Source organism: Elgaria multicarinata, chromosome 3, assembly GCF_023053635.1.
Source record: "Elgaria multicarinata webbii isolate HBS135686 ecotype San Diego chromosome 3, rElgMul1.1.pri, whole genome shotgun sequence".
In the NCBI taxonomy this organism is placed as follows: Eukaryota; Metazoa; Chordata; class Lepidosauria; order Squamata; family Anguidae; genus Elgaria; species Elgaria multicarinata.
Genome location: NC_086173.1, coordinates 29,146,281 through 29,173,250, shown reverse-complemented (window position 1 = coordinate 29,173,250; position 26,970 = coordinate 29,146,281). Strand labels below are relative to the sequence as shown.

At 42.7% G+C, this 26,970-nt stretch overlaps 3 protein-coding genes across 6 annotated transcripts in view; 2 read left to right on the top strand and 1 right to left on the bottom strand.

Annotated features, from left to right (window-relative positions):
* The window catches only part of ADCY6 (adenylate cyclase 6), a 58,652-nt gene extending 56,334 nt beyond the window's left edge, over nt 1-2,318 (top strand). For both annotated transcript variants that reach the window (XM_063119781.1, XM_063119782.1), the window contains exon 24: nt 477-2,318. In XM_063119781.1, coding sequence (XP_062975851.1) covers nt 477-602 — 126 coding nt within the window. In that variant the 3' untranslated portion in view covers nt 603-2,318. The remainder of the gene's footprint in view (nt 1-476) is intronic.
* Nucleotides 2,319-3,681: 1,363 nt separating this feature from the next.
* Nucleotides 3,682-13,115, bottom strand: SPMIP11 (sperm microtubule inner protein 11). Its single transcript, XM_063121448.1, has 4 exons — nt 12,926-13,115; nt 7,712-7,849; nt 5,877-6,021; nt 3,682-3,751 (listed from the first exon to the last, which is right to left on the bottom strand). Exons 1-4 carry the CDS (start codon nt 13,113-13,115, stop codon nt 3,703-3,705), a joined length of 522 nt encoding a protein of 173 aa, XP_062977518.1. The 3' UTR covers nt 3,682-3,702.
* Nucleotides 13,093-26,618, top strand: CCNT1 (cyclin T1). Of its 3 annotated transcripts, XM_063119779.1 has the most exons (9): nt 13,093-13,304; nt 14,355-14,436; nt 15,640-15,768; nt 16,497-16,557; nt 17,772-17,834; nt 18,236-18,281; nt 20,275-20,438; nt 20,716-20,786; nt 22,886-26,618. In XM_063119779.1, exons 1-9 carry the CDS (start codon nt 13,117-13,119, stop codon nt 24,245-24,247), a joined length of 2,166 nt encoding a protein of 721 aa, XP_062975849.1. In that variant the 5' UTR covers nt 13,093-13,116; the 3' UTR covers nt 24,248-26,618. The 3 variants fall into 3 exon arrangements, 2 of the variants coding, with proteins under 2 accessions (XP_062975849.1, XP_062975850.1); XR_010025177.1 differs by lacking the exon at nt 20,275-20,438 and having other exon boundaries at nt 22,886-22,976; XM_063119780.1 differs by lacking the exons at nt 13,093-13,304; nt 14,355-14,436; nt 15,640-15,768; ... (1 more) ...; nt 17,772-17,834; nt 20,275-20,438 and having other exon boundaries at nt 18,240-18,281.
* Nucleotides 26,619-26,970: the final 352 nt, after the last annotated feature.

Here is a 26,970-nt window from a genome sequence, read left to right as displayed (position 1 = left end):
CATAGGGCTTTGTTTTCAGACCCCTGACCATTCTGGTTGCCCTCCTCTGAACACACTCCAGCTTGTCTGCGTCCTGATACTGCATGTATTTATTATTACATTTATACCCTGCCTTCTTTCCTCTTGCAAAGAGCCCAAGGGGGCTTGCATGGTCTTTCTCCTCTCCATTTTATCCTCACAACATCCCTGTGAGGTAGGTTAGGCTGAGAGTCAGTGCTTGGCCCAAAGTCACCCAGTGATCTTTATGGCTGAGCATGGAGAACCCAGGTCTCCTGAAACCCAGCCCAGCACTACACCATTTCATCCTGTGATAGTGAATCCATAAGTTATTTATATGTTGTGTGAAGAACTACTTCAGCCTTCTCCAACATTGTGCCCTACAGCTCCCATCATCTCCTTCCCACCTGTAGCCCACCTGCCTGAAACTGCATGTTCCCTTTATTTTAACAGCTCTGTCTGTATCCCCCTGTGTCTAGGTGACAACTGACCTCTATCAGGTATTGGCAGCCAAAGGTTATCAGCTGGAGTGCCGCGGCATCATCAAGGTCAAAGGCAAAGGCGAGATGACCACCTATTTCCTGAATGGGGGCCCTACCAGTTAGCAAGAGCCTTTACTGCAAAGGGACCTCTTAAGCTGGGCTTCGGCAGCATGGGGTTGATTGGTTCTCTCTCTTTCTCTCTCTCTCTCTCTCTCTCTCTCTCTGGATTTCTGACACACCCTCCTGAAAGGGAAACCCCTCAAGATGTCCAAAATCAGATCCTCGACGGCGCTGAAAAAGTGGAGATGTCAGGGGTCACTCTGCCCCCGTAAGAGACTTGTTTGTTTTTTAATTTATTGGGAGCAAAGCCTAACTTGGAGTGCCCCCTTTTGGGCCCGTGTGGGTGCTATTTTGGGGTAAAGAAAACAAATTCTTTGTTGAAAACCTTCTGCCTCTCCTGGGGTCAACCAAAGAACCTGATGAGGGGAAGCTGCAGCAGGGGTTACAGACCCCCACCCATTTCTCTTTGTGGATCCAGAAAGCTGACGTTCGGCTTTATCGTGGAAGGGGAGGTTGTTCCTCCCTCCTCCCTCCCCCCCTATGATTTTGAGAGGGGCCCTTCCTTTTTCATGGTGCCCTTTGCCGAGACTTTCAGGAACCGCAGCGGTGGCACTGTTCTGGTGGGGAGGCGGCTTGCCCCCTAATGCATTTTGATTGTTGCATCCTTCAGCAACACCCACTCTGTCTGTCTGCCTGTCTATCCGTCTCTCTCTCTCTCTCTCTCTCTCTCTCTCACGCACACACATTCACTGTGAAGTTTGGGAATGTGTCTCTTTTGTGGTGAGGAGTTGTCGTTTGGAGTACAGTTCTCATTTGCCAAATTGCTTTTGTCTGGCTGGAATTAAGGGGAGTTGTGACAAGCACTGGGGTTACTCCAGGAAAAGGGCCTTGGGGCTGTGGTTTTGATGCCAAAGAGAAGGCAGGGAATGGGCCTTGTTCCCTTCACCTCCCCTGCTATTCCATCGCCCATGATAAATAGCCAGGGAAAGAGGTATCCTACCATATGCAGATGCAACCTGCCTGAGGTGCCTGAAGTTAGGGAGGGGTGGGGGAATGGTTTTATGTGCATCCCATCCCTTCTACCTTCCTGCTGGAGGAGGGGGGGGCTTCTTCCTACACATTGGGACCCTAAAAGAAGAGAAGCAGCCATTCTTCAACAGGAGCCCCCTCTCCCGGAACTGGAAGACTGAGCAAACGCCTTCCTTCCAGTACACTTTTATGAGACTTTTGTTACAAAGTGCCAAGTCTCTCCTCTTCCCTCCCCACCCGCCGAAGTTTCCTCATGATTTTCCATGAGGCAGCTGGTCGTTCTGGCCTTGCTTTGTGTGTGTGTGTGTGTGTGTGGTGAGGGGGTGGGGGAATGGCCCACATCTCACAGCGCCAGAAAAGTTCATGTACCCTCCCTTCCGCCCTCTCTCTTTCTCCCCATGTCAGCTGGGGCGCTTATGCGAAATGGTTTTTGTAACCTGGACTGTGAACATGGTGGGACCTCCCTTCCCTAAGTGCTTGCCTGCTCTTTTTAATGGGCAGCAACTGCCCTTGTGCATAGCCTATGTCACCTTGGGGCAGGCTAGGCAAGAGGAGAAAAGTGAATGTTTCGAAAATCAAACCACCCAACCCAGATCTCCCCACTCCCTCTAGGGCTAGTGCTAAAATGGCTCAGTTGTATTCCTTGGGGGAGACGTGTGAGTGGAGTGGGCGATATGGCACTTATTTGGTACTTTTTTTTTCTTTTGTGTGTATATATATAAATTATATATTAAAGATCACTTTCTATTACGTTGTTTCATTGTTCTGTGCTGTAAACTTCATAATACATATCTTTTGCCCTGGTCAGACACAGACACACATACACACACACACACGGAGTAGAGCAGTAGTAAGGTGTGAGAATTGTATGATTTATTAGGGCCTTTGCACAATTAAGAAATCCTAGGCTGCAACCCTATACCCACTTATCTGGGAATATGCCCCAATGAACACAGTGGGACTTACTGCTCAGTAAACACGCATTAGATTGCACTATTTCATTAATCGTACATGTTTTAATTGATTTTACATCTGCATGCATTTTTGTATGAATGGAACAATACTTTTGAACAAAAGACATCCTTGTTTTTTTAAATTATGCACGCACATGTCACAGCAGGCCTTTCTTAGAAGAGGTATTCCTTCCTTTAGAGGGAGTTGTGTGTGTGTATGTTAGAAAGGGATGCCTCTTCTAAGTGCCTGACACCCAGAATTGATGTAGCATTCCCCAACTCCTGACTACCAGATATGATTTCTATTCATATCACATGATGGGAAGTGTAGACCAAAGCATCTGAATGGTACAGGTTGGGAAGGATGTTTAAGTTTAACCACACACAAAAACCATTCTCATTCCAGTAGTATTTGGGGGGGGGGCAGGGGGGAATGGAATGTATAAATATAGGACAAGATAAAGGATATAAAATATGTGATAGCTAATTGATTTTATGTCTTTTAAAGCAAATGTTCAATCATAAAAACTTGAAGGAAATAGCACAGCCAACACTGAATGTTCACATTCTTGTTTAGCATAGTCTTAACATTTTCTGTGATGGGAAATCCCAAACCGTTCTTTGGAAGTTTATTTGCCCTTCCACCGATCTCTCTGCAACGTAAGCATGTTCCTTAGATGGCAAGGACAAAGGGTTGGAACCTAAGTGTGACTTCGCTAGGCCCACATTTAGGTCCCACTGAAATCAATTCAAAAAGTCATAAAACATGCATCACAAAATCCAAACCAAGGTAGTGCTCTCTGGATATAAGTGGAACTAAGTCAAAATTCTAGCTTGATAGCTAGTGGCCACTGTACAAATGCAAACCTAACCGTGGTGCATGTAGGACAGAAAGGTAACTTTGGTCATCTGAATTCAACTGCTGGCAGGTGAAAAAATATGTACCATGCTTCACAAACTAATGAGAACTTTAGGGAAGCAGAAATGTGTAAATAAATTTCCTCAACTTATTGGATGATTAGAATGCCAAGTGATGCTGTGATCATCTTCCCTTCCAATTGTTATGCAAGAAGAAGCCACATAGATGACTGCATTCAGCCCATTTATTGGTACAGAGCATGCCTCGGGCCTTAATCTGGGAACAATGGCACTGTCCTTGTTACGGTTCCCCAATGAGGCACTCAGAACAAGCTGAAGAGAGGGTTGCTGATCGCCATGCTGTCTATAAATCTGCAGCAAAACAAAAACATGAATTTACCTTCCGGTCTGTTGTTATGTGATCTAAGAGAAGTGCCATTCCGAGTACATTATAGTTCCCTAGAATATATCAGAGGTGTAGCAATTGCTTCCAGGGCAACTGTTTTTCAAAGCAACATGATGAATGTCTCTTTTAAGAAAAAACTATGGGGGGGCAGCACAAAAGAGAAGTATTCTAACTCTGGCCTCTAGTTAGAGGAGGGTTTACTTCATCCAAAAGATAACAAAATGGATCGAAGTGAAGTCAGCACTTCAGGGGTCAATCCCTTTTAGATGGGCCCAGGAAACACTCGTTGTCCCCTGAGGGGATGTAGTAAATGGTTGGGGTGTGCTCCGCTCCATTACGGATCCCCGAATCCGAAATGGAGCGCACTGATCCAGACCTCCTACGCCTGGTACCAGAGTGGATCGGGGAGGTTCGGAACGGTCCGAAGCGATTCGGAGCCAGGTAAGTGGGGAGGGGAGTTTGCCTGGCTCCCCCATCCGCCACCGCTGTCCGTGCGGCGACGGCGGCAGAGCCAGGGAAGGGAGGAAGGCTTACCTGGCTCCGTTGGCCACCACGGTCCATGCGGTGGCTTGGAATGCCGCCATCCCTAAGGTCAGAAATAGGCCACGGCCTTAAGTTAGGCATGGGCGGCAGTCAAAACTGTGGCGGTGGACAGTGGAGGCAGGGAAAGGGGGCCAAATGGCATCCAAATATTGATCCGGACCTAAGGATGTCGATCCGAAGTGGATCGGGGGAGGTCCGGATCGACCCAAACCGGTTTGGGCCCGAACCAGAAGGTCCGGATCAGGATCCAAAGTGGTTCGGGGAGGGCGTGCGCAGCCCTAGTAAATGGCTTTCTAACTAGACCTCACAGTGTCTTTGTAGGGCAAGGCAAGAAACCAGCATGACAATGGGGAACAGAGTACATATAAATTAGTTTGGGCATCTTGGGTTGGCATAATGGAATACATTTTGTTGCTATCAAACTGAAGAACTGGGAGAGGCTAGCTTACTAAAAAAAGTAATTGTCCCACTTTAAGGTGTCTGATGCATGTTATTCAACTTGCTACATAAATTGCTTAGGAATTGGGAGTGGGTCACTCCCACTCTGACTGGATGTTTTAATTTTTTTACTGGATCTTTGTCTCCTGAATAGAAAAGGTTCTATTTGTTTTTTGCATAATAATCTCCTGCATTGTTTGGCCTTGTGGCCTCACACCATAGTTCTAAGGATATTGATTTCTTCCTACCTGTGTACATTACAAAAGGGTGTGGGAATGAAAGTAGCCACTCTAAATCTCCTCTCTGCATCTCCTTAGTGAAGTCTAATAAAAGCAGATGTATGATGTGATCTAGAAGTGGAGGTGGTGGTAGGAACCCTTGGGTGAAAAGATGGCCTGGTTCAGACAACACGCTAAACCATGCTGCTTTAACCACAAAATGGTTAAGCAGCGTGGTTTAGCGTGTTGTCTGAACCAGGCTAACGTCTTTTGCTAGATTTCAATGGGGAAATGCAGGATGGCTGTTCTCAACAGCAGTCATGCTTCCCTCATAATGACTGCATTTGGACAACACGATAGTCAATGATAGGGTAATAATCAACTCAATAGGTGTACTTCACCCACAACGTGATAATCAACTGCGGTGTGGATTAGGATCAGCGTTGAGTTGACTCACTCATCCCCCCTCTCTCCCCACCAGACCTTCCGATACTATCCTATCAGCCATTGCTGCCAAAAATCTATCCTGCTGGCTGGGCTAGAGTTGCAGCTGCTGCTTTGCCCACTCTTGCCTTGTGACTCTGTGGCTGATGAAATAACTAACGGTGGCCAAGGAAATAACCAATGGTGCCCTCCACACAACACAATAACCAACAGTGATTCAAAGAGCCAACTCTGCACAGCATTGGTATTTGTGTTGGTTATTTCAGCCAAATAACCAGCTGTTGGTTAAAAACACCACACAACATGATAACCCACGGAGGGTTAAATAACCAACCATTGACTGTTTAAACAACCATTGGTTATTGTGTTGTCTGATTGACCCTGAGACACCTTGATTGAAGGGTGGGGCTAGGGTGCACTGATTCTCTGCCACCCACTGTATGCTCACTTGGTCATGGGGCTCCGCACCTGGGGGTGCCTTTGTACCCTTATCCAAGGTATGGCATCTTCTGGCTTGACTGACAGATCCATGGGCAGCCACCAGCCAATATCTTGTCCACAGGTCAATGGCACCCTGTACTGTTGATTGGCATCTAGAAAAGCCGACAAAGAGTTTTAGCTGTTAGATGGAAGAAACCACTTGCTATCTGAAGCAATGGTGCAGTCTGGTGACTTTAGACCCTGGGTTTAAATATCTTAGGGGGTGGGGGGTGGAGGGGAGCTTTAGGTAGCCATGTATACTTAAGCCCACAACTAACATTTCTCCCCTTCCTGCCATTCCATGCTATACAAATGCTTCTACAAGCTTGATCTGTTAAGAGACCGAGAGAGAAAACTCATTTACAAACCCTGATTTTAAAAAAGAAATCATAGCACTATTATCACTACAGGGAAAACAGAGCTTGCTTTTGCTGCTGTGATGCTAAATGCATTTACTTGGGAATACACACCATTTTGTTGTAGAAGAGGATAATATATATATCGAGCACCGGCAATCAAGTACATGTCCAGCTGGCTGCCTTTCAACTCTACAATCCTTCAAAATAAGAAAAAGGATGCTCCAGCTTCAGCCCTGGTGGACCCTGGCATGCCCACAGCAGCTCAGGTGCTGACACAGGGCCTGTTTGCCACTGGCCCCTTGGCCTGCTGCTCTTCAGGCGGTCATTTGGGGACCTGGATTTCAACCATAGCTGGTCTGAAGACATGGGAGAGCAGAGTCTTGGTGAAAGGGCCGGCCTTCAGCACTTTCCAGAATCCATTGACTTGAGCATGATTACAAGCAGCTGAGGCATCACAAGTGGATAACAAATTAATGGTGGTCTCAAGCTACTGCTGTGTCCATTAAGCTCTGCTCGGCAATTGTGATACCAAAGTATTCTTGAGGAGTGCAGCCTCTAGTACTTGAGCTGCAAACTCTTTCCTTCTTGCTTGCTCCTACTGGATATCCTCTACTCCTGTCCCAGAGAACCAAGGAATACTGTGTCCTTGACTCTGCTGAACCTTTTAGCCCCAGCTGTCCAGTACTCGGTGCAATTGCCCGGGTCTGTGTGGACAAGAGCATGAGAGGTGATTTGCTCCTCATGATCATCTGAATCTCTAGGTTAGAAGGATTCTTTTCTGAAGTATTGCCTCCGGAAAGAAGGAGGGAAGGAAACCTTCTGGTGCACAAAAGTGTATTATTAAGCCCAATATGTTTCAAATTGTTCTTCCTCAGAGGCACACTTGAACATCAAATTTCAACTTGGCATCTACACAGAATCATAGAATAGTAGAGTTGGAAGGGGCCATGCACCTGGAGATTTCCTGCCTTCTTTCCCCTGCAGTACAGAAGGGGCTGGCTGTTGCATTGGTGTAGTGAGTAAGGCACTCGTATGCTTGATTGCAAGTTGAAGGTCTATGGCACAGGGCATCAGCATCCTCTTCAGAGAATCCAGGGTCTGTTAGGCCTCCTCCTTCCTCCAAGCCTGCCTCCCAGCATTCTCTGGGATTGTGTGTTTTCCACCCTCATAGTTGCTTTTAACCCAGAGAGGCCCTTACTCCCAGGCCATATCCCCTGACTCATGAATCTGGGCTTCCCTCTAAGACAAGGATGGATGAACCTATGCCCCTCCCACTCCCATCAGCCCCAGTGAGCATGGCCAATGGTCAGGAATGATAGGAGTTGTAGTCTAACATCTGGAGGGCCACAGGCCCTCCATAACTTTAAGGGATCCCAGAAAATCCTTGGTGGTTCCCCCCACCCCCAAACCCTTATTTAAACCCTGCTTCTGGAGCTTCACCTACATTTCTTGAGCTGTGCACGTTTGATGGCCTCTTGATACTTGCAGTAGCTGCCCTGGTGTACGGTGCCATCAAACCCTGCTGGTCCTATGGGTGGCAGCTTTGGGTAGAAAAGTACCAGTTTGGGGGTTGGTGTTCCCACTGAAGATGGACAAAAGAAAAACAAAAGTCACTCTAGACAACAGCAGGTTGCAGGTAAAAAATGCAAAGAAAATGGAACAAGCATCTATTTGTAGTAGCAGAAAAGTCTGAAATTGCCTGATGGTCATTCCATTTTTGAACCTAAGCAGGATTGGACATTGCTGGTACTGGGATGGATGGGAGACTGCCTAGGAATCCTATATACATCACACTGACCTCCTATGACAAAGGGTGGGATCCAAGCATTATCTAAACGTTTTAAGGGACATCTTGTTTGCTAAGCATTGAGTGGTGATTCAGCCAAGCAGTAATGAGTTTAGGAATGCATATGTCTTAAAAGTGATATGGTCATATAAGGACCAGCCAATATCCTAGTGTTGTTTGAAATGAAGCCCAGTCTAGATAAATGGTTCATCTCATGTTCCTGGAAGTTCCACTTCAGATTGAAGGTGGGAGACAACATATTTGAGACATGTACCGTCCTCAGTTTGGTGCCCTCCAGATGAAATCAGTTACAATTCCTATCAGCCCCAGTCAGCATGGCCAATGGTCAGGAATGCTGGGAATTGTAGTCCAAAACATGACAGTTGTCACTGTCAGTTTGCCCCTCAAAGAACACTGGCAATGGTAGTTTGGCCACGGTGCTGAGAATCTCATTAAAGATCCATAGCCTTCCTAAGAGAACAGTAATTCTCAGGGTTCCCTGAGGTGAAAGAATGAGTGCTAAACCGGTTGAAGTCTTTTATGACTAGAGACACCTGCACAGCGAAACACAGGAAGGATGACAATGACCTGGTTCATGTGACACGGCCCAGCTCGTGGGCGCCACTTTGCATATCCAAACTCCCACTTGGGAATTTTCATATTGTGCAAACCTGGCTAGTGTGAGTTATGTGAGGGTTAAATTATGCTTACCGGGTTTGCACAATATGATAACCCCCAAGTGAGGCTTGGATATGAAAAATAGCAGCTGCACGCCACAGCTTCAAGATGGATTAAATAACCCACAGTGGGTTGTTGTATCATGTGAAAAAAAAAAACACCATTTTATTATGCAGTGAAGTAGATGTTCTTGGACAACTTCCTTACCTGGCACTTCATGCTCAACTAATGCTAGTCTTCTGTCCCGGAAAGGCTCCTGATGTCCCATAAAAGTTAATCCAAAGAAAGCCATTACCGGGGTTTTATTTTCCGGTAGGTTCAACTGCCATCCACAGCCTCCCAACTGCAACGTTCTGCCTCCTGCCTTCTAAAGCAACTGTTTGTTGTGTTGCCATGGTGATGCACACCCAGCTTGCCCTGTTTACTGGAATCAAAACCTGAGTGTGTGAGGTGGCAACTTAAGAAAAATACATCTTGATGTACCTGAGACCTGGCTGCAGGAAAGAGATATAAAGGTGAAAAGAATAATTTCATTACCCCCATCTTAGTTCTCTCCAGTGTCATGACTTCCTTAAATTTATTCTTTGCATGTGATTGCCATGAATGAAAAACCTATCCCCTCAAATGCCCAGCTTTGCTGTTAACATATTTGTTTTGCTTGCCAATTATACTAAATAGTGGGCAACTTTAGGGTGACCATATTTTGGAAACCGAAAAGGAGGACAACATGGTCAGCCCCCAAGGGGGCGTGTCCAGCACCAAGGGGGCGTGCCCACCCGAACATAGCCTTGGTCACATGTCTGATTTTACAGCACACATTTAAGACAAATCTGTTCTACATAGCATCTTAATGTTAAAATCACTGAAATAAAGAACAAATGAGAGATTCAATGTATCTGAAATTAACTTCACTCACTCATACTTTTGTAGGTTTTGCTGTACTTTGAAGCTTTTGCTATACTCTGTGTGATACAGTCTCCCCTTCCCTCAAATATCTTTTCTGACTGTGTCTTCACTCATTGCAAGCTGCTGTTGTTGTTAACAGGGTTTGCTACTGGCCGGCCGGATGGCTGGCTTTTTTTAATTTCAATTTTTTAAAAAAGCTTGTGTATAATTGTCACAAGTTTCTCTACTCTAACATTAGGGTGGGTGTTGTGGCAGTTTATCTAAAGACTGGGGATCCCCTGAATGCCAAAGGCTGAAACTGCTAAATATGCAAAACCCCAAAGAGGAGGTTTGACAACCTGAGTTCGAAGGATATGGCTCCAGCAGTTTTAAAACACAATAATTTTAAAACTTTGAACTTTTAAAAAATTTCTAAAAATCAATGGATGAACAGATCTGTTTCAAATTTGGTATGGCTAAAGCTCTACCTAAAAGCTATCATGGTGCCAACTTTCAGCTGTTTATCTTTAAAAATGATGATTTTAAAAATAATTTTAAAACCTCAATTTTTAAAAAAATCCTAAAAAAATCAATGGATGAACGGAACTGTTTCAAATTTGGTATGACTAAAGCCCTTCCTAAGAGCTACCATTGTGCCAAGTTTCATGTCTTTATCTTAAAAAATGACAGAGTTATAAGCATTTTAGTTAAGTCCCATTAGAGCTGCTCTTTGGAAAAATCCGGATTTCCCCTCCCCCTCCCGGATTTGTCATCAAAAACCCGGTCATATGGTCATCCTAACTTACAGTTGCTTAATTAGGAAATTAGCACAAGCAAAATAACTGCTATGAAGAGCTGGCACCCATAACAGCTTCTAGCTTTAGAGTAGAGATGTCAGCTGTTCAGCCTTCTTGAAATGCCAGCCATGCACACTAGGGCTGCTCTCCTATGGTGGAACTTTACTTCTGAATAAACATACCGGTACATAGGTGTCAGGCTTCTTTCTGACTGCTTGGTTTCTCTGCCTCCAAGGTCTCTAGTAAGCAAATCTAGCCTGGATTTGCCAATTATCAAAGGTTGGGATTTTGTGCATACTTACCTGGAAGTAAGTTCCACTAAATATAGTGGGACTTACCACTTCTGAGTAAGCATGGAAAATGAGATTCCAGTGCATTCAGAATATATTAACACCTTTTAGAATGTATTAAAGCCTTTCTTAGGTTCTTGCTGTTTCTCCTGATTATTGCCTATCCCTGTACGAACAGAGTATTACACATTTTTCTGTGGCTGATTGATTTCATTTCATGCCTGTTGAATCACAAATAGCTATCTTCTTCCTCAAAAAACAACTAACCCTTCTCATAGTTCTCTTCTGTTGTGAAGGCTAAAAGTGACCTGCCTAGAAAAGTAATTTGTAGGATTTTCTGAAACATAACAACTCTCTTTTCTCTGGTTCCCATGTAATTTTTCAGTTGTGTTTTTTGTTTAAAAAAAAACAATTAAAAAAGGTGTTGAGGAAAAGTTGAAAATGGCTTATGTAAATATTTATTTCCATCTAATTTATCTAACTCCCATAGCTTTAGATTCCACATATCTGAGATCATTTTCAAAGCTGCTTTTCCCTATTACCAAACAGAAGCACAGAGCAACACCTGCCCATGTTACCGCAGTGTATAGAAGAAAATACTAAGCTTAGGCAACTACATCTGTCTGATGCATCGTTCTCCTTTATTTTCCTGGCTTGTGCTACTTTTGGACATTCTTTTTATACAAAACCTCAATGAATCCTTCTTCTCCAAATTTCACTGTAATGCAGCTTTTTTTAAAAAAAGGTTCATAGCTATGATTGTCCCCAAGCAGTGTGAAGAAATATGAGCTAAAGAAGGGATCCCCAAACCCTTCTCAAAATGGCCTCCCCAAAGGCGAGAAAGCTGAATTCCATTTACCCAGCTCAAACTGAAATAAACTGAGACGTAATGGAAGAGGAAAGTGAAAGGAAGACGTTTTGCTATTGTCTTGACCAAAATAAGCGCTATGGGATGACAAATTAAATGCACTGTTACTTTTTAAAAATCAGTCCAGTTTTGACTCTTTAGGAGTTACTTTCTTTAATCCATGTTGTCCCTTTTTATATTTGTTTTCCCCAATTTTTTCCATACCTTCAGAGAGCCAGTCTTGCAGTTGAAGATGCATATATGTATTTAGAGTTAATTTTCTGACTTAATGGGAAAGGCAAGAGTCAATGAGGAGGTGAAAACCAAAATAACTGGGACCTCTACAGTGTCATTGAGGGGCTAGAATAGGTAGCCATCCACTCTCAATATCCCCAAACGGCAGTGGGGATTACAACCATTTTGCATGATGAGCTCCACATTTCAGATAGGAGCTAAGGTTGATAATAGTACTATCTAAGAATGGGTTTTTAATCATGCAGTCTACTTGGAAGTCACACTCATTGAGTGCAATAGAGTTTACTTCTAGGTAAGTGGGTGTAGGATTGCAGCCTAAGGTGGCCACCTACTGCATCATTATCAGTGAAATACATTCTCTCTAGTGCAATATTAAACAGCAGAAAGAACAATTATAAGGATACATAATTTAGATTTTTCAACATCAACTCATGTGGCTAGCAGTATCTGTGTATACAAACCAATTAATCATAATATGAAAGCAACAGTCTTGCCACACCTTAAAGACGAACATGTTTATTCTGGTAGCTTTTGTGAAATACAGTCAATTTCATCAGATACATGGGAGTATTGCGGAGAGTTTAAAGTTATTTTTAAATGGTGGTGGTGAAGCACTGTAAACAGTAAGGCCCAAAGGGGATTCAATGCATAAAGCACTGATGGTGAAAATCACATTATTAACTGTGGTAATTCACAGTGACGTTGTGGTTGATAACAAGCATTCTGACACTAGGTAAATCAATACATGTAGTATGATGTGTTAACTGGCTTACCTGGTGCCAAAGTGTTTGCTACCATCTCCCGGGGGGGGGGGGGGACCCGCCCAAACCCACTGCTCAGCTGAATGCAACCACCTTCTGAATTTATTACTCTTAAACCGTGTAAGGGCGCAGTCCTGTGTATGTTTAGATTGAAGAAGAAAGTCCTATAATTCCCAGTATTCTCCATCCAGCACGGGGAATGCAGAGAATTGCAGGATTTCTCCCCCACTGTCTCAACATGCAATAGGACTGCGCCCTAAACCAGCGAGCCTTTTCGTCCTTATGTTCGCGGCTTCCTGGAGTTCATGGTAGTATCACCATAGAGCTGGCAAGGATAGAGCGACGCATCTGAAACGTACTTGCTTTCAAGAACCGGAAGTTCTGGATGTAGACTCCTTTTTTTTCTTTTTCTTTTTCTGAAGTGCTTCCAGCGGGAGAGGAAAAGGAAACAGGCACGTACGTGAAGGCCGAGATCACGCGAGCGTAGCCCGGTGCGTGCGGCGTGTGTTCACACGCGCATGCGTCGTTGTCGACGGCGACGGCGGCCATCATGGCGGTGTGTGGCGCGGCGGCTGCAGCGGCGGCAGCAGGAGGAGGAGGAGGAAGGCGCTGGTACTTTAGCCGGGAGCAGATAGCGCGGAGCCCTTCCCGGCGGGCTGGGCTCGACCCGGACAAGGAATTGTCTTACCGGCAGCAGGCAGCTAATCTGCTTCAGGACATGGGCCAACGCCTCAATGTGTATCCATTCCGGGGAGTAGGCCGCGGCTGAAGCCGGCGCTGAGTCGAGTGGGGGGTGGGGGAAGCAGGATTGGCGAGATGGACTAGGCCTAGCCGAGGGTTGGGTGAACAGTCTCTAGGCTAACGGTATATAACTAGACGAAGCTGGGGGGGGTGGGGGAGTAGTACCAAGCCCAGGCCCTCCGGGTGGCTGGCAATCGATGTATGGCCGGGGCGCCTCGTTAGGCCGCGCCCTGCAAAGACCGCGGCTCGGGTTGGGGTGGGAGTCCGAACGCACGTGTTGGTGGTGGAGTGTTGCTCTTACGTCGTGAAGGGGGTTGAGGCGAAACTGCGATGTAGTTGAGAGAAAGACGACTAAGCCCTAAAGTCCAGGTAGCTCGAGTTAGACCTCTGCTGAACAGCAAGGCCCAAACATTAAAGGGACAGGGGAACCAGTTATTGAGTAACCACTAGAAGGCGAACCCATTTGTTGGCAGGCCTTTCTGGTTTGATTCATCGTTCTACACCCTGATGAGAGTTGAATTTAGGAGAGAGCACCAGAATTTTAGGAGAATTGTTTGTAGGTGGGGAAAGAGACCAAATTTGGAGAAGTGAGCCACAAGTCGTGTATGTATTTAACAAGCAGAATTAACATTCTGATAAATATATAGTCTATGTACTTTATATAGTGAGACTGGCTTAAATGCTTGCATGCTGCCTTAAACAAAAGTTCTTAATATATGCTATCTATGTTCGGTGGGGCTTGTTCCCAGGTAGGGATGGATGGAATTGTAGCCCAAGTCTGATCTAGATTTTATGGGAACTGCATCTCCTGGACAAGTAATTTTCAGTAAGGCTACATGTAAAGGGATTGTATTGCACAAATCTGGGGGCTGTGTGAAACAGTGGTGTATTTGTTCAAAAACAAGTATCAGTGTTTGTTGGAAAGATTGGAATGTGTACAGCAATGCATTAAAACCTATAGTTTTGCTTGAATTGTAACCAGATAGATTATTTTGAAATCGACTTAGAAAACCTCAGCCTGCTTTTTCCTTAACTTTAAGCTGCTAGTTCTCAACTCACTATCAACACTGCTATTGTCTATATGCATCGGTTCTACATGGTTCAGTCCTTTACCCAGTTTCATCGAAATGTAAGTATCACTTGAACTTTTTCTGTTTATCACTTGGAATAGAGAGTAGGTGTGTTACATGCTCTTTTTGCCAGCAGGTCAAGGGAGTTCAAGGTACTGTAGTGGAAGTCTGTTGAAATATGTGATGTGGAATGAAACCTTTGTAGACACTGGCTTAGTTATAAAGAGCCTCAAGTATGGATAATGTCCCTTTTTATTAAAATATTTTATCTCACTTTCCTGATTGAAAGGGATTTTCAAGGTGACTAACAATTACAGATAAATAATAAGAAAGCACAAACAAATTAACTCAGTGGTCTATATCAATAGTAAAACAATAAGACAGCAATAAAATGGAACAATAGCAGTTATCAATGAAAACATATGCAACAACAAACTTTCAGATATCACTTAGGTAAAATCTCATTAAAAGAATACCATTTTAATTTATTGCTTAAAAAAAGGGCCAGGGCCAGGCAAACTTCCTGAAGGAACACATTTTAACATTTGGGCACCAGAACTGAAATGGCCCTCTCCCCTTATAAACTCTTTACTGCTTATAGGCAATCTGCAAAATCCTGATTTCTCGTCCTATAGGCCTGTAAAGTTTTGGGAAATACAGGATAAAGGTAGCTCTTGCATTGATCACAAACATATCCATGCTCCTCACTTAAAGATTGTGCATTTTTGTAACTTATTCTGATTTCACTAATGAAGTTTTCACAGAATTTGGAGAGAGGAAGGTGATGGTAGAGGACAATAGGAATATGTACATATTCTTGCTTTATCCTTCAGTGCACATTGCCTACACGTTTATAGAAGTTTCTCTGGCCGCAAGAACTGGAGGCATGCATCTTTGAAAAAAGTCTAAATTTCCTAGAGACCTTCCTTCTGCATTCAGTTATGCTTGCTATTGTATATAACTTCTATAATATGAATACGTTGAAATATATTCCAAAATTAGCATTGGATATCAAATGTTTTATAGTTCTCGTGTTGTAAAATAGGTTTTATGTGGTGCAGCATGTGTAGAGATTTAAACAGGTTAATGATACCTTGTCAAATCAATCTTCATGTATGAAATGTGCCTTGTGAACATTTAGTCAAATGGGACATTTGCCATGTTCTAAGATCATACTGTTAAGGTAACTCCTCTGGACATTTGAGACCAATGGGTTTTGCTGCCATTTGGAGGAGATGTTTATGTATCTTTTCTCTGTGAAGTCTGTAGCACCAGCTGCCCTTTTCCTGGCAGCCAAGGTGGAGGAACAACCTCGAAAACTGGAGCATGTCATCAAGGTCGTTCATGCCTGTCTGCATCCTCTTGAGGCTCTTCCTGATACAAGGAGTGAGGTAAGTAGCTAAACATCTGTGGAACATGCAGAGTGTTCATCAAGTGAGGGAGGGAAAAGAACAAATCCTGGCAGTGCAAACTCCCCATGCTCCATTGATCTAGAGTGCTACTGCTTTGTTGATATAAGTGACTAAATTCCTGAAAAATAGTAATTAGCTCTTGAATTTTGCTGGTGCATAGTACAGAAAGCTCTCGGTTTTTTGTAAGCCAAATTGCTTGTCTGTGCTGTATGTTCCTGCTAGACTGTTGTGAATGAAAGCCAGGTGTGTAGCACTGTTTCCATTAAGGGGTGGATGTTGCCTGCCAGGATCACCCTCTTATGGTGACACAGAAAATGATGTTTGAAATTCAATCCTGTCCCTGCCATTCAAACAGGAGGATTGTTAAGCACGTTGTTTCACATCTCACCACAGCCTTCCTGACAGGACCAGCACGTCTAACCTTGCCAACAAGGGGGAAGCTTTATTCTGAAAATAAATTGGAGGAAAGGACCGTTTTTAGCTTGCACTTCATGACAATTGAAGCCAATGTGGAATCAACAGCAGCTTTTCTTGAGCAAGAAATCTGTCTTTCTGAGAATGGGATGCTTGTGCCAATTCTCTCCAGCATTGAATATGATAAAGATTCCCCCTTGATATTTTTTGCCTCCCAAAGAGAGTGTTAGAAATATGCAGGCTTGATACAGAGTGCCTCATCACAAGTAACCTGCCTGTCCTCTCAACCCCAGGCTTACCTGCAACAAGCCCAAGACCTGGTCATTCTAGAGAGCATAATACTGCAGACCCTGGGTAAGTTTTTCCAAGCGGACGGGCTGCTTCATGAATCTCAGACCCAGGAAAGTTCCGCAGAGTGGAGAGTCTAATCCCAGTCTTCTTCACAGCTGGAGGGCAGAGGCACAGCTGGCCAGTGTGGGAGAGCATCAGTCCAGGCGGCAAACCTTGTCACAACTGCCAATTTATGATTTGTTTGATATGTTTTGTTCAGGGTGAATATATTGATATGTTTCTGTTTATAAACAAATATCAATATACAAAAATTGGTTAGGGTTTTTCTCTTTAACAGGATTTATATCGATCAAGTTTCAAGCATTATACACAGGATTGAAATCTAACAAATTGACAGCCTAATGTTCTAATTGTATCATCAGCTTGGTAGCACAGGGTAGGAAATGGTTATCCAGTTCAATTAATATGAATTGTTGATGGCAATGAACTATTACTACCTCTTGGCTGTTAGAGGTTTTTTAACAGCTAAAATTGTAATCTTCCTTACATCTTTGATAGCTGTTTACCTATAAATAGGTAATCTTCCCTGTTATATGCAAAATATTCATACACATTTCAGGTGCAGTATGCAAGGAAATTAGTCCGAGCTATACACTGCACAAGCAGATGAATCCAAGCTGCAGTACTTTTATCAAAGAAAACAATAAAGAAATAACTTGCCAAAATAACTTGGTACTTAAACAGTTACTGTTAAAACAAAAGATGGAGCTCACTTAAAAATTGTGGTTGTCTTTGCTGAGCTATGCCCATTTGGATTGTTCAAACCATAAATTGTTGTTCTTATGGTTACTGAGAATGCACAACTCTAGCTGAAAAATACAAAGCTTAAACTAAGTTAACATCTGTTATTGTAAGAGAAAAACATTTGCTTGTTTTTTTAAATGACAAGATAAGCTCCAAGCAGATGTTAGAATTTCTCTTCTTGTCTTAATGCAGGATACTTTTTTCTTAGAATGCTTGGGTGTATTTCAGTATGATCTTTTCAGCATGGAATATAGTTGCTTCAGAAACTAGCAATATCTGTCATTTTGTTTTGCTGGATAACTGATTCATTTGAGCCTAGGAAGATGTCCTGCTTACATCTGAGCACAGAGCATGATCTTTAAGGGGAAGGATGAGCAATCTACTTTGCCTCCCAAGAATCAGAGGCCTGTGTGGTATGTAGAGCCACAAACATATTCTATCCATGATCTAACTGTTCTCTGGTTTTCTTCCAGGGTTCGAGATCACCATAGATCACCCTCACACACACGTGGTGAAATGCACACAACTAGTTCGAGGTAAGTGATTATTCAACATGGCTGCGATTCTGGTATATCAGTTGCTACGCTTCCGCATGCAAGTGGCTGTGTTTTCTAGCAGACAAATTGTTCCCAGGTAGATGCTTTTTTTAATAAGTAGGATTTGGTATTTCATGTTAAAGGAGCAAATAAAGTAGGTAGGAGAGGATGTTACTGCATTATTTTTTTTCTCTTCTTAGCTTAGAGTAGTAAAGAGATGGATAAATAAGTTCAAAAAGGAAATATTAAAGTTGACAACTATTGCAGATAGGTATATATGGAATAAAAGTAAATTCATAAATATGCTGCTACATTACCGAACTATTGCTCCAACACAAACATTGTAGTGCAAGAAGGGGTGCTTGGAAAATCTAACTTGTGGATGTCGCTTTCTTTTTCAGCCAGCAAGGATCTGGCACAGACTTCATACTTCATGGCTACTAACAGGTACACGCTGAAGACTCAATTTTATCTCTTTTGTTTTATCTGGGAATGGGATTCTCAACCATTCCAGGAGCATTAATATTTTTTTGCACTCCTTCCCCCCCTCAAAAGGGAGGGATAATAGATTAAAACACAAAAATATTTTTAAAAATGTAAAATAATATAGAAGAAACCAAATCATATTCAACATGTGCATTTGGCTATCAGGGCAATAGATTTCTTAGTCTGGAATAAAATGAGGCTTTGTTCTTAATAGTGAATTTGAACTTCAAAACAGGAGCTAAATACCTTTGTAAATAAGTTCACAATAATACTAGTTCATGTACAACTATGATTGTGTGTGGCCTAAAGAAAAAAGAAATTGCTTTTGTAAAGTTTCCTTCATTGGTCACCTAAAAGCAATTCTTACCTGCCATAGGCAATTGGTTATTCATAAGTCTGAGCTAAAACTGCTTTGTTATTAAGGAATCAGATATCTATCTGGAAGTCAGTGGATACTTAGCCGCTTTACTGCTGAGATGAAAAGAATTAGGATTGTTTTTGGAAGAACAAACCATAATCTTAAACAGGGATTTGTTGACCTGAGTGGCTTTTTTCTTATCTTGAATTCTCTAGAGCAGAGAAAGTTCTCTTTGGTACTTTAATTCAACCTTGTTACAGAGTTCACTTTTTTGTACTCCTTAGTTTATAGAGGTAATGTTTGGTGTCTAGATTTGTTCTGACAACACGTTAGTACAAACTACCTTTGTCTCAGTGTCTGGTGTAAGCAACTGTTTAACTGTTTTTAGGCTGTACTTTATGCAGAACTGAAGGGAGTTTTACACCTGCAGCATTCAGTAACCTGAGGATGTTGTTAATTTTTTAAAAATAGTTTAGAGAATGTTTTGATAACATAGGTAGTGTCTGATAATCTCAAAAGTCAGGCCTTCCACTGACTAATTGATAAGGGCTTGTATTCTCTTTCTAATTCTTTATCCCTTACTCACAACTTCATGGAAGCAGAATACAGAATTAAAGATATGTAAACTGGCTTATTTGAATGACCTTACAGCAGAATATAGGTTTGGTTGGTGTGTATGATATGTTATGCACTCTGGTCATTAGCTAGTTCTTTAGAAGAGTAGATGGGGTGGAATGGGCTTGAAGCCTCATCCTCCAAACGGCCTGCTTGCATTACTGCAGCAGCAGCTGCTCCCCCCATAATCCTCTTTCACCTCTGGCAACTAGTGTGAGGGAGGGAGAGAGCAGCTGGCATATTTTACATGGACCACATTTTGCCCAGCAGTCATTTTGCCCATTTGCAAATCCCTATTGCGCTGTAACTATATACTGTAAGTGCATCTCGAGAAGAGAATTTTATTGGAATATAAACGTACCATGAGTAAAGACACATTTTGCTTTCTTGCCAGCATCTTTATCATGCAAGGTTTCTAGACCCAGTTCCTTAATAGGTTCTTGTCATGCAAGCTTCTCTGAATGTTCTGTTGGAGAACTGGCATTAGAGGAAGAGCCAAAATGTAAAGAAAGCTGTAATTTATCTAAGGTTTGTTAACCTGAATGCATCTGCTGGACTGCTGGCTTTTGTGTCTGATGCAAAACTTACACCTGCCAATGATCGCATTGCCATAACAGGAGGTTTTTCACCAGGTAAAACAAATTCCTTTGAGGGAGCCAGGTTGCCCAAACCTCTTCTTGAGATTATGCCCCACGTTTGGCAATACTACAGCACACAGCATTTTATCCCTTGTTTGTTTAGATCATATAGGGGTCCTGGAGCTCCAGGCTGATGGGAGCTCCTGGAAAACCTTGTTGGAAAAGGCTGAAACAAAATGGTTTGAGCAGGGCAGACTTGACCATGCAGGATGATAAAAGCTTTTAAAGCTGAGGGATGCTCACGTCTTGCAGTGTCTGTCCAGCGGGCGGTTGTGTGTGCTGCTGCCGTTCAGGCTTGGAAGCTTACAGCTTTCTGTTTCTCTCTCCCTGCTGGTGATGTCAGCCTTCACCTAACCACCTTCAGCCTGCAGTACACCCCTCCCGTTGTGGCCTGCGTCTGCATCCACTTGGCCTGTAAGTGGTCCAACTGGGAGATCCCAGTCTCCACGGACGGGAAGCACTGGTGGGAGTACGTTGATGGCACTGTAACTCTGGAACTCTTGGATGGTAAGTTTCGAGCAAGGTCAAATACATTCCCATGCACAGTAAAGAAGTACTTCATTAACATGGTATCTTATTTCTAAGGGACTTTCTCACCAAGGTTTTCAGCATGGAAATAAAGAAAAAGTATTAAGTGGGATGAATTTTATAACTTGAGCCAGTGCTATTAGTCCTGAAACCACTCCGTCTCTTGCTAGCAAGGGCGGAAATTAAAACATCCTCCAGACCTTGCCTTGTAATGCCATGCCTCTCACTACCTGGCGTTCTTGTGCTTCTTTTACAGAGCTTACTCATGAATTCCTGCAAATCCTTGAGAAAACTCCTAACAGGCTGAAACGAATCAGGAATTGGCGGGTAAGGTGCTCTGTGCCCTTTGTGCGAGAATTGGCAAAGCTGAGTGTGCACTCCACTTCATTAAACAATGAAGAAAAATATGCATAATAAAGTGCACTGCCTTATAAGTAGAATTCCCTTACCCTATATGATTGTTAAAGAGTTGAATATCCAAGAAGTGGATCAATCTGTAATAGCTTCTGTACATATATTTCTATGTTCATGTGAATTGTCTGTAATATGTTGTCTTTTGAAACAAGAAGCTGGACGGTATGGATTGTTGCTTGGACCTAGTAATAATTTCTTCAAATTGCTGTTACTTTTATTGTAACATATGCTTTTAAAATAAGGCTTCCATGAAAAACAAATTGCTTTTGGAAAAATATTCCACCTGGAATATTGACGTGAAGCTTCTTTCTTTCTTTCTTTCTTTATTTTATGAAATACATTCTCTAAAGTAGCATGCAAAATCAAATAATAAAAAACAGCTATTAAAAATAAGATCCAAATAGAAGAAAACAAATATCAGCACCCAGAAAAGTCAGTCACACAACTGAGCTAAAACTCAAAGAAGCCAATAAACGTCATCAACAGACTGAGAATAAAATAATGCTAAAAAGTCCTGGGAGAATAAGAATGCCTTAGCATGGTACCAAAAGGACATTAAAGTGGGCATCTGGCAAGCCTCTTCTAGTAGAACATTTGAGTAATAGGAGGCCACTGCCGAAAAGGTGTTGTCCCTTGTGGCTTCCCTGCAAACTTCAGATTGAGGGGGTGCTAAGAGAAGGGCCTCCACTGATGATCATAGGGCACAGATCGATACAAAAGCAAAGAACTGTCCCTCTAGGTCAGGGCGGGGACACCTGTGGTTTTAAGAGTTGTAGTACAGCAAACATCTGGAGGACCAGAGGTTCTTCATCCCTCCTTTAGATACTAAGCTCCAGGATGGATTTGATTTAAATCACAATTTAAATCACTACTCAGAAAGACTCAGTTTAATCATGTGACACCCCCCCCCCAAAGTGCACTCTTCCTCACTATATTTTACACAACTCAGAGTTACCAAAGACTCATTCTTGCTGGTATAATCTTACTATTTACAACCAGATGAAGGTTTCATTTTTAGAATAGCAACTTTTCAGATTAGTTTTACAGTGATATAAAAAAAAAATACTAATTTGGTTATACTATTAGAAACACATCATAGATGGATAATTATGAAATTATTGCGAGGTGAACTATCTCCAGTTTAATCATTCATATTTGGACAACTTTTTTGCTGTACTTTATTGGAAGGAGAAAAGTAATCTTACAGAAACCTCTGGAAGAGCATGACATTGTGAATAGATTAATGGAATTCATTTACCAAAAAATTTAAACAGCCTCATGCTACATAATTAAAAACTAATCCTAATTTCATGATGAATATCCTTTGGACTATAACGTATCTTAAATAGAAAACTATCTTTAGATAGATTTTTCCGCAAAAAGCATTTTATTGAAAAAATCCAGTTTAAATTTTTAAAATCTGATTATTATTTTAAAAAATCACTGATTTTTATCCACCCTGCTAAGCTCCCAAACCATATAGTGCTTTATAGTCAAAATCAGCGCATTGAATTGGGCCAAACTAACTGGGAGCCAGTGTAGGACCCTTTTTGATTCTCCTTAAGGGAATTTTCTAGAGTGGCAGCATCATATATTGTATAGCCTTTGCCAATCTGGTGCCCTCCAAGTGTGTTGCAGTCCAACACATCTGGAGGGCACTAGGTTGGGGAAGGCTAGTATGTTGTTGAAGGTACAACATGTCCTCTTTACTGTAGGACAGAATTTGTGAATGAAAAAAAGAATTATTGATAAATGGCACTTCAGTAAATCAGGATAGCTCCATACCTGTATCCTTTTCTCTCTTAGGACATTGGTGGGCAACTTGTGGCCTTCAGATGTTTTGGCCTTCAATTCTCATCTGCATAGCCAGTATAGCCAATGGGGAGGGATGATGGAAGTTGTAGGCTAAAATATCTGGAGGGCTATAAGTTGCTTCTTACTCTTAGGAGCTAATATAGACTCTGTAGGAGAAAAATCTAGCATACTACAAGTTTTATTGTTTTTTACTTCAGGCCTGCCAAGCAGCCAAGAAATCAAAGACTGATGACCAGGGTGATGATGACTGCCTCTCAGAACAGACAATTCTCAGCATGATCTCCAGAAGTGCATCTGATACGACCATCGCAGGGCTGATGAGCATGTCTACTTCCTCAACTGCAGGAGCCATTGCTTCACTTCCAGCTTCAGCAGGCGACTCCCCGGGGGACTTAGACAGCGCAGATATGATATCAGACAACTGGATGGCTCAGCACCCTGCACATAAACTAGAAGTCAGCCACAGGGCTAATGACATCTCTGCCAGCACAGATCATTCACATCATGACAGCAGTGGTGGCTCCTTCTCTAAGCAGAACATTAAGAATCCACCATTAGCAAAAGTGTCATTAAAGGAGTACCGAGCCAAACATGCTGAGGAGCTGGCTGCACAGAAACGCGAGCTGGAGAACATGGAGGCTAATGTGCGCTCTCAATATGCCTATGCTGCTCAGAACTTGCTTGTGCAGCAGCAGCGAGAACGGGATGTGCAACAAGAGAATAACCCTTCTCCCATTATCCTGAAAATACCATTGGGCAGCAACTCTGATGGTTCTGAACGGCCCTCTGCTGAAAAGGCAGATAAACCCTTGTCTGCCCTCAAAGTGAGGCTGGCTGCACCAGGAGACAAACCTGCTCTTTCTTCTACCAAGCCAGAGGAAATAAAAATGCGCATCAAGGTGCCGACATCATTGGAACGGCACAGCTCGTCTGATGAAAGTAGCGCCAAGAACCGGGGGGAGCACAAAGAAAAACATAAGGTCCACACCTCTAACCACCATCACCATCATAACCACCACTCTCACAAACATTCACATGCGCAGCCTGTTGCCAACACCAAGCGACCAGGGGACTCCAAACATGGTAACCAAAGTGGCATTGTATCGCATAAAGTTGGTTATATTCCAACTTGCTCCTCCCGCAAGAGACCACTTTCTGAGGAAGCCTCAGCTGTAGCACATGAACACCAGCCGAAAATCAGTAAAAGTTCAAAGGGGCCATTTCCGTTCCCTCAGCATCCTGGACACAGTTTGGATGCAGCTGGTCTATCTTTTACCCAGGGCAGCAAAGCCAGGGGGGCTCATGGAAAACTGGACAAGAGCACTACTGGGGCCAATGGGCATAACATGAATCAGGCCATTGACTACCAGGATACAGTGAACATGCTGCACTCCCTGCTCAGTGCACAGGGCATGCAACCCACCCAGCCACCCGCCTTTGACTTTGTACACTCGTATGGCGAATACTTGAACCCCAGGGCTGCTGCAAGTGTGGATAAGCCACGGCCACCCCCTCTGCCCTCAGAACCACCCCCTCCCCTCCCTCCTCTCCCCAAGTGATCACCGTTTTTAACTACTGAGGTTGGGCTATCCTCTGCCGTGGGCAGGTTGCTTATAGTGTTCTCCACTGCCTTGTGTGAATGCCCTATCCCCTTTTTAAAATGTTTTTATTATTGGTATGAGAATGTGGAGCCCTTGAAGCTGTGAAAAGGTATACCCATCTTTCTCCATGTGCTTCCCCCACTCCCTTCCAGTCCTACTGGAAAGAGATGGGGCTATGTTTCCTATCAGACTGAACCTCCGTTGTGGGGTGTTGAAGGTCATGAACCATCAGGGGATGGCACAGGGCTATTTAAATTGTCGCCGTCTTTCTCCTTCTAAAAGACATTTTAAAATAATTTAAAATAAGTTATATGTTCTTAGTGTTGATTTTATTTTTCTAAGGTGGAAAAAGAAGTGGTTGCAGCAGAAGTTGAAATAGAGGCTGGGATCTGTCAGCCTACTCTTTAAGTCTAGCTCTGGTGGAAGTTGCTTCTCTCTGGATGGAGGCGGTGAAGGTTTGAAAGGAAGGCAAAGGCATGAAAAGTCTCTTGAGGAAGGCATGAACACCAGCCATAAACATAATGGTCAAATAGGTGGTGGAGTTTTCCTAGTTTATTCCCACCTTGTTTGGTTGCTGCTCAGTGGGTGAGTGCAGACAGATGCAGACCCATATTTCCAAAAAGAAAAGAAAAACCTCTTTGGAAAGAAAACCGTTAAGTTGCTAGCTTTGTTCAGCCCTTCTGAGCAGGGAGGATGTAGGAACATCACTTCCTTAACCTCTTCCTCCTTCCTTGGCCATACTGCTTCCATTGGGGTGCCCTGTTACTGTGCTTGCCACCTAAATGCAGTCATTTGAAGATGAATGGCTACCTAACTTAGGCATTAAAATATTCTGACAGCACTGTGTTATAACGGTGGACAGGACAATGTGCTCCTGTGGAAATGCTTGAGAGTGCCTTCCAAAAGAAGGGTCACTGCTGCAACCTATCTGAGAAAGATGGGTATTTGGGAAGAGAAGCTGGCAGGAGGAGAGCTTATGTGAACGTTAGAACAGTAATCGTGATTCTGGGATGCTTTAAATTGTATTTAAACTGCATTATGGGATATGAGATTTTCACATGTTGCTGGAATGGAAAAGGCTTTCCATAGTGTATGTAAAGACAACAGGACATGGACTCAGGCAAATTTGGATTTGAGAATAGATAAATGAAAAGAGCTGACAAGATCTAGATGAATTTATGAGAACTTGCTCATCTTGTCATTTTAAAGTTGTCTGCTTCCAATATAAAACTCTCACCAGCTTCAGTGTGCCCTGAATTGGTTTGATTCCTAGGAAAGAGTGTGGGAATTGACCCTGCTAAATTTGACTCTAGAGAGGTATTCCACTTCACGGATGCACAGTAGAAGGTATGATCTTCTGGCCTGATTCTCCAGTACTGTGTTAAAAGTTAAATGGGGCTAGTCCTTTAAATGTGGCCATATATTATGTTTCTGTAGATGACATCAGAGTGCTTTTCATTCTACAAGAGTTGGCCTTGATTTGCTGCATCATAGCAACTGGACAGAACAGTTGGCACTCTTAAATGCCAGCTTTGCTGTTCTTTTGAATTTACATTCTCTAAATCAGCAAAGTGTTTCAAGGTATTTTCATAGCTCTAAAGAAACTTCCATAATGAAATTTGAGAGATTGTGTAGTGCAGCCTTCTTTAACCTAGTACTGTCTAAATGTTTTGGACTACCACTCCCAGCATTCCTGACCATTTTCCATACTGGCTGTGGCTGATGGAAGTTTAAGTCTAAAACACTTGGAGCTCTCCAAGTGTTTTAGACTTCAACTCCCATCAGCCCCAGCCAGCATGGACAATGGTCAGGAATGCTGGGAGTGGTAGTCCAAAACGTTTAGATGGTACTAGGTTAAAGAAGGCTGTTCTACACAATCTCTCAAATTTATTTCTGGATGTTTCTTCAGAGCCATGAAAATACCTTAAAACACTTTGCTGAATTAGAGAATGTAAATTAAAAAGAACAGCAAAGCTGTCCTAAGAGTGCCAACTAAAAGTTGTGAACATACAAGGCTAGCAATGGCTATCTGCAGTGCCGTATCATTTGAAGGAGGTAATTGCTGCTGGTTTCAGAGGGTTAATCATGTTTAAAACAACAAAAGATACTCATCTGTGGGTCTCCATTTAGTTTTTATTGACATGTTTTCTCGGAATTTGGAACAGTAATGATCTTTTCCCCACCTCTGGATTTATGAAGCAATGGTGTCTCAGCTATTGATGGTTGCAAACTTTGGGCCTAGTTTCACATAATCTTTCAGAAACTGTTTCTAATTCCCAGCTCATATTATTACTATTCTAAGTTTCAATAAATGTACTGTCTCCACATTTGGTCTGTCTTCATTACTTTATTGCAAGATTTCTTATAAGCACACACATTCTAATATTGGAATGCACTAAAGAAAGTCTGTAGAAAAGTACTGGATAAAGTAACTTGTAGCATAAAATCTGTACCCAGGACTCCTTTATCTTTCCCACCCTGCTGTGTAGCTAACTTTTTTTACACAGGAATTTTACTGTTGTGTGTTCTGCTTTTCTGATTCACACGTTGTCTTTTAATACTAGACCAAGAAAAAAAGCAAATAGCCATGTTAGTCCACTAGATTTTTTTAAAAATGGCAGCAGTAGCACAAATACCTATTTCAACTAAAATGTGACAGTAGTAAGCCATTTCAAGTCCTC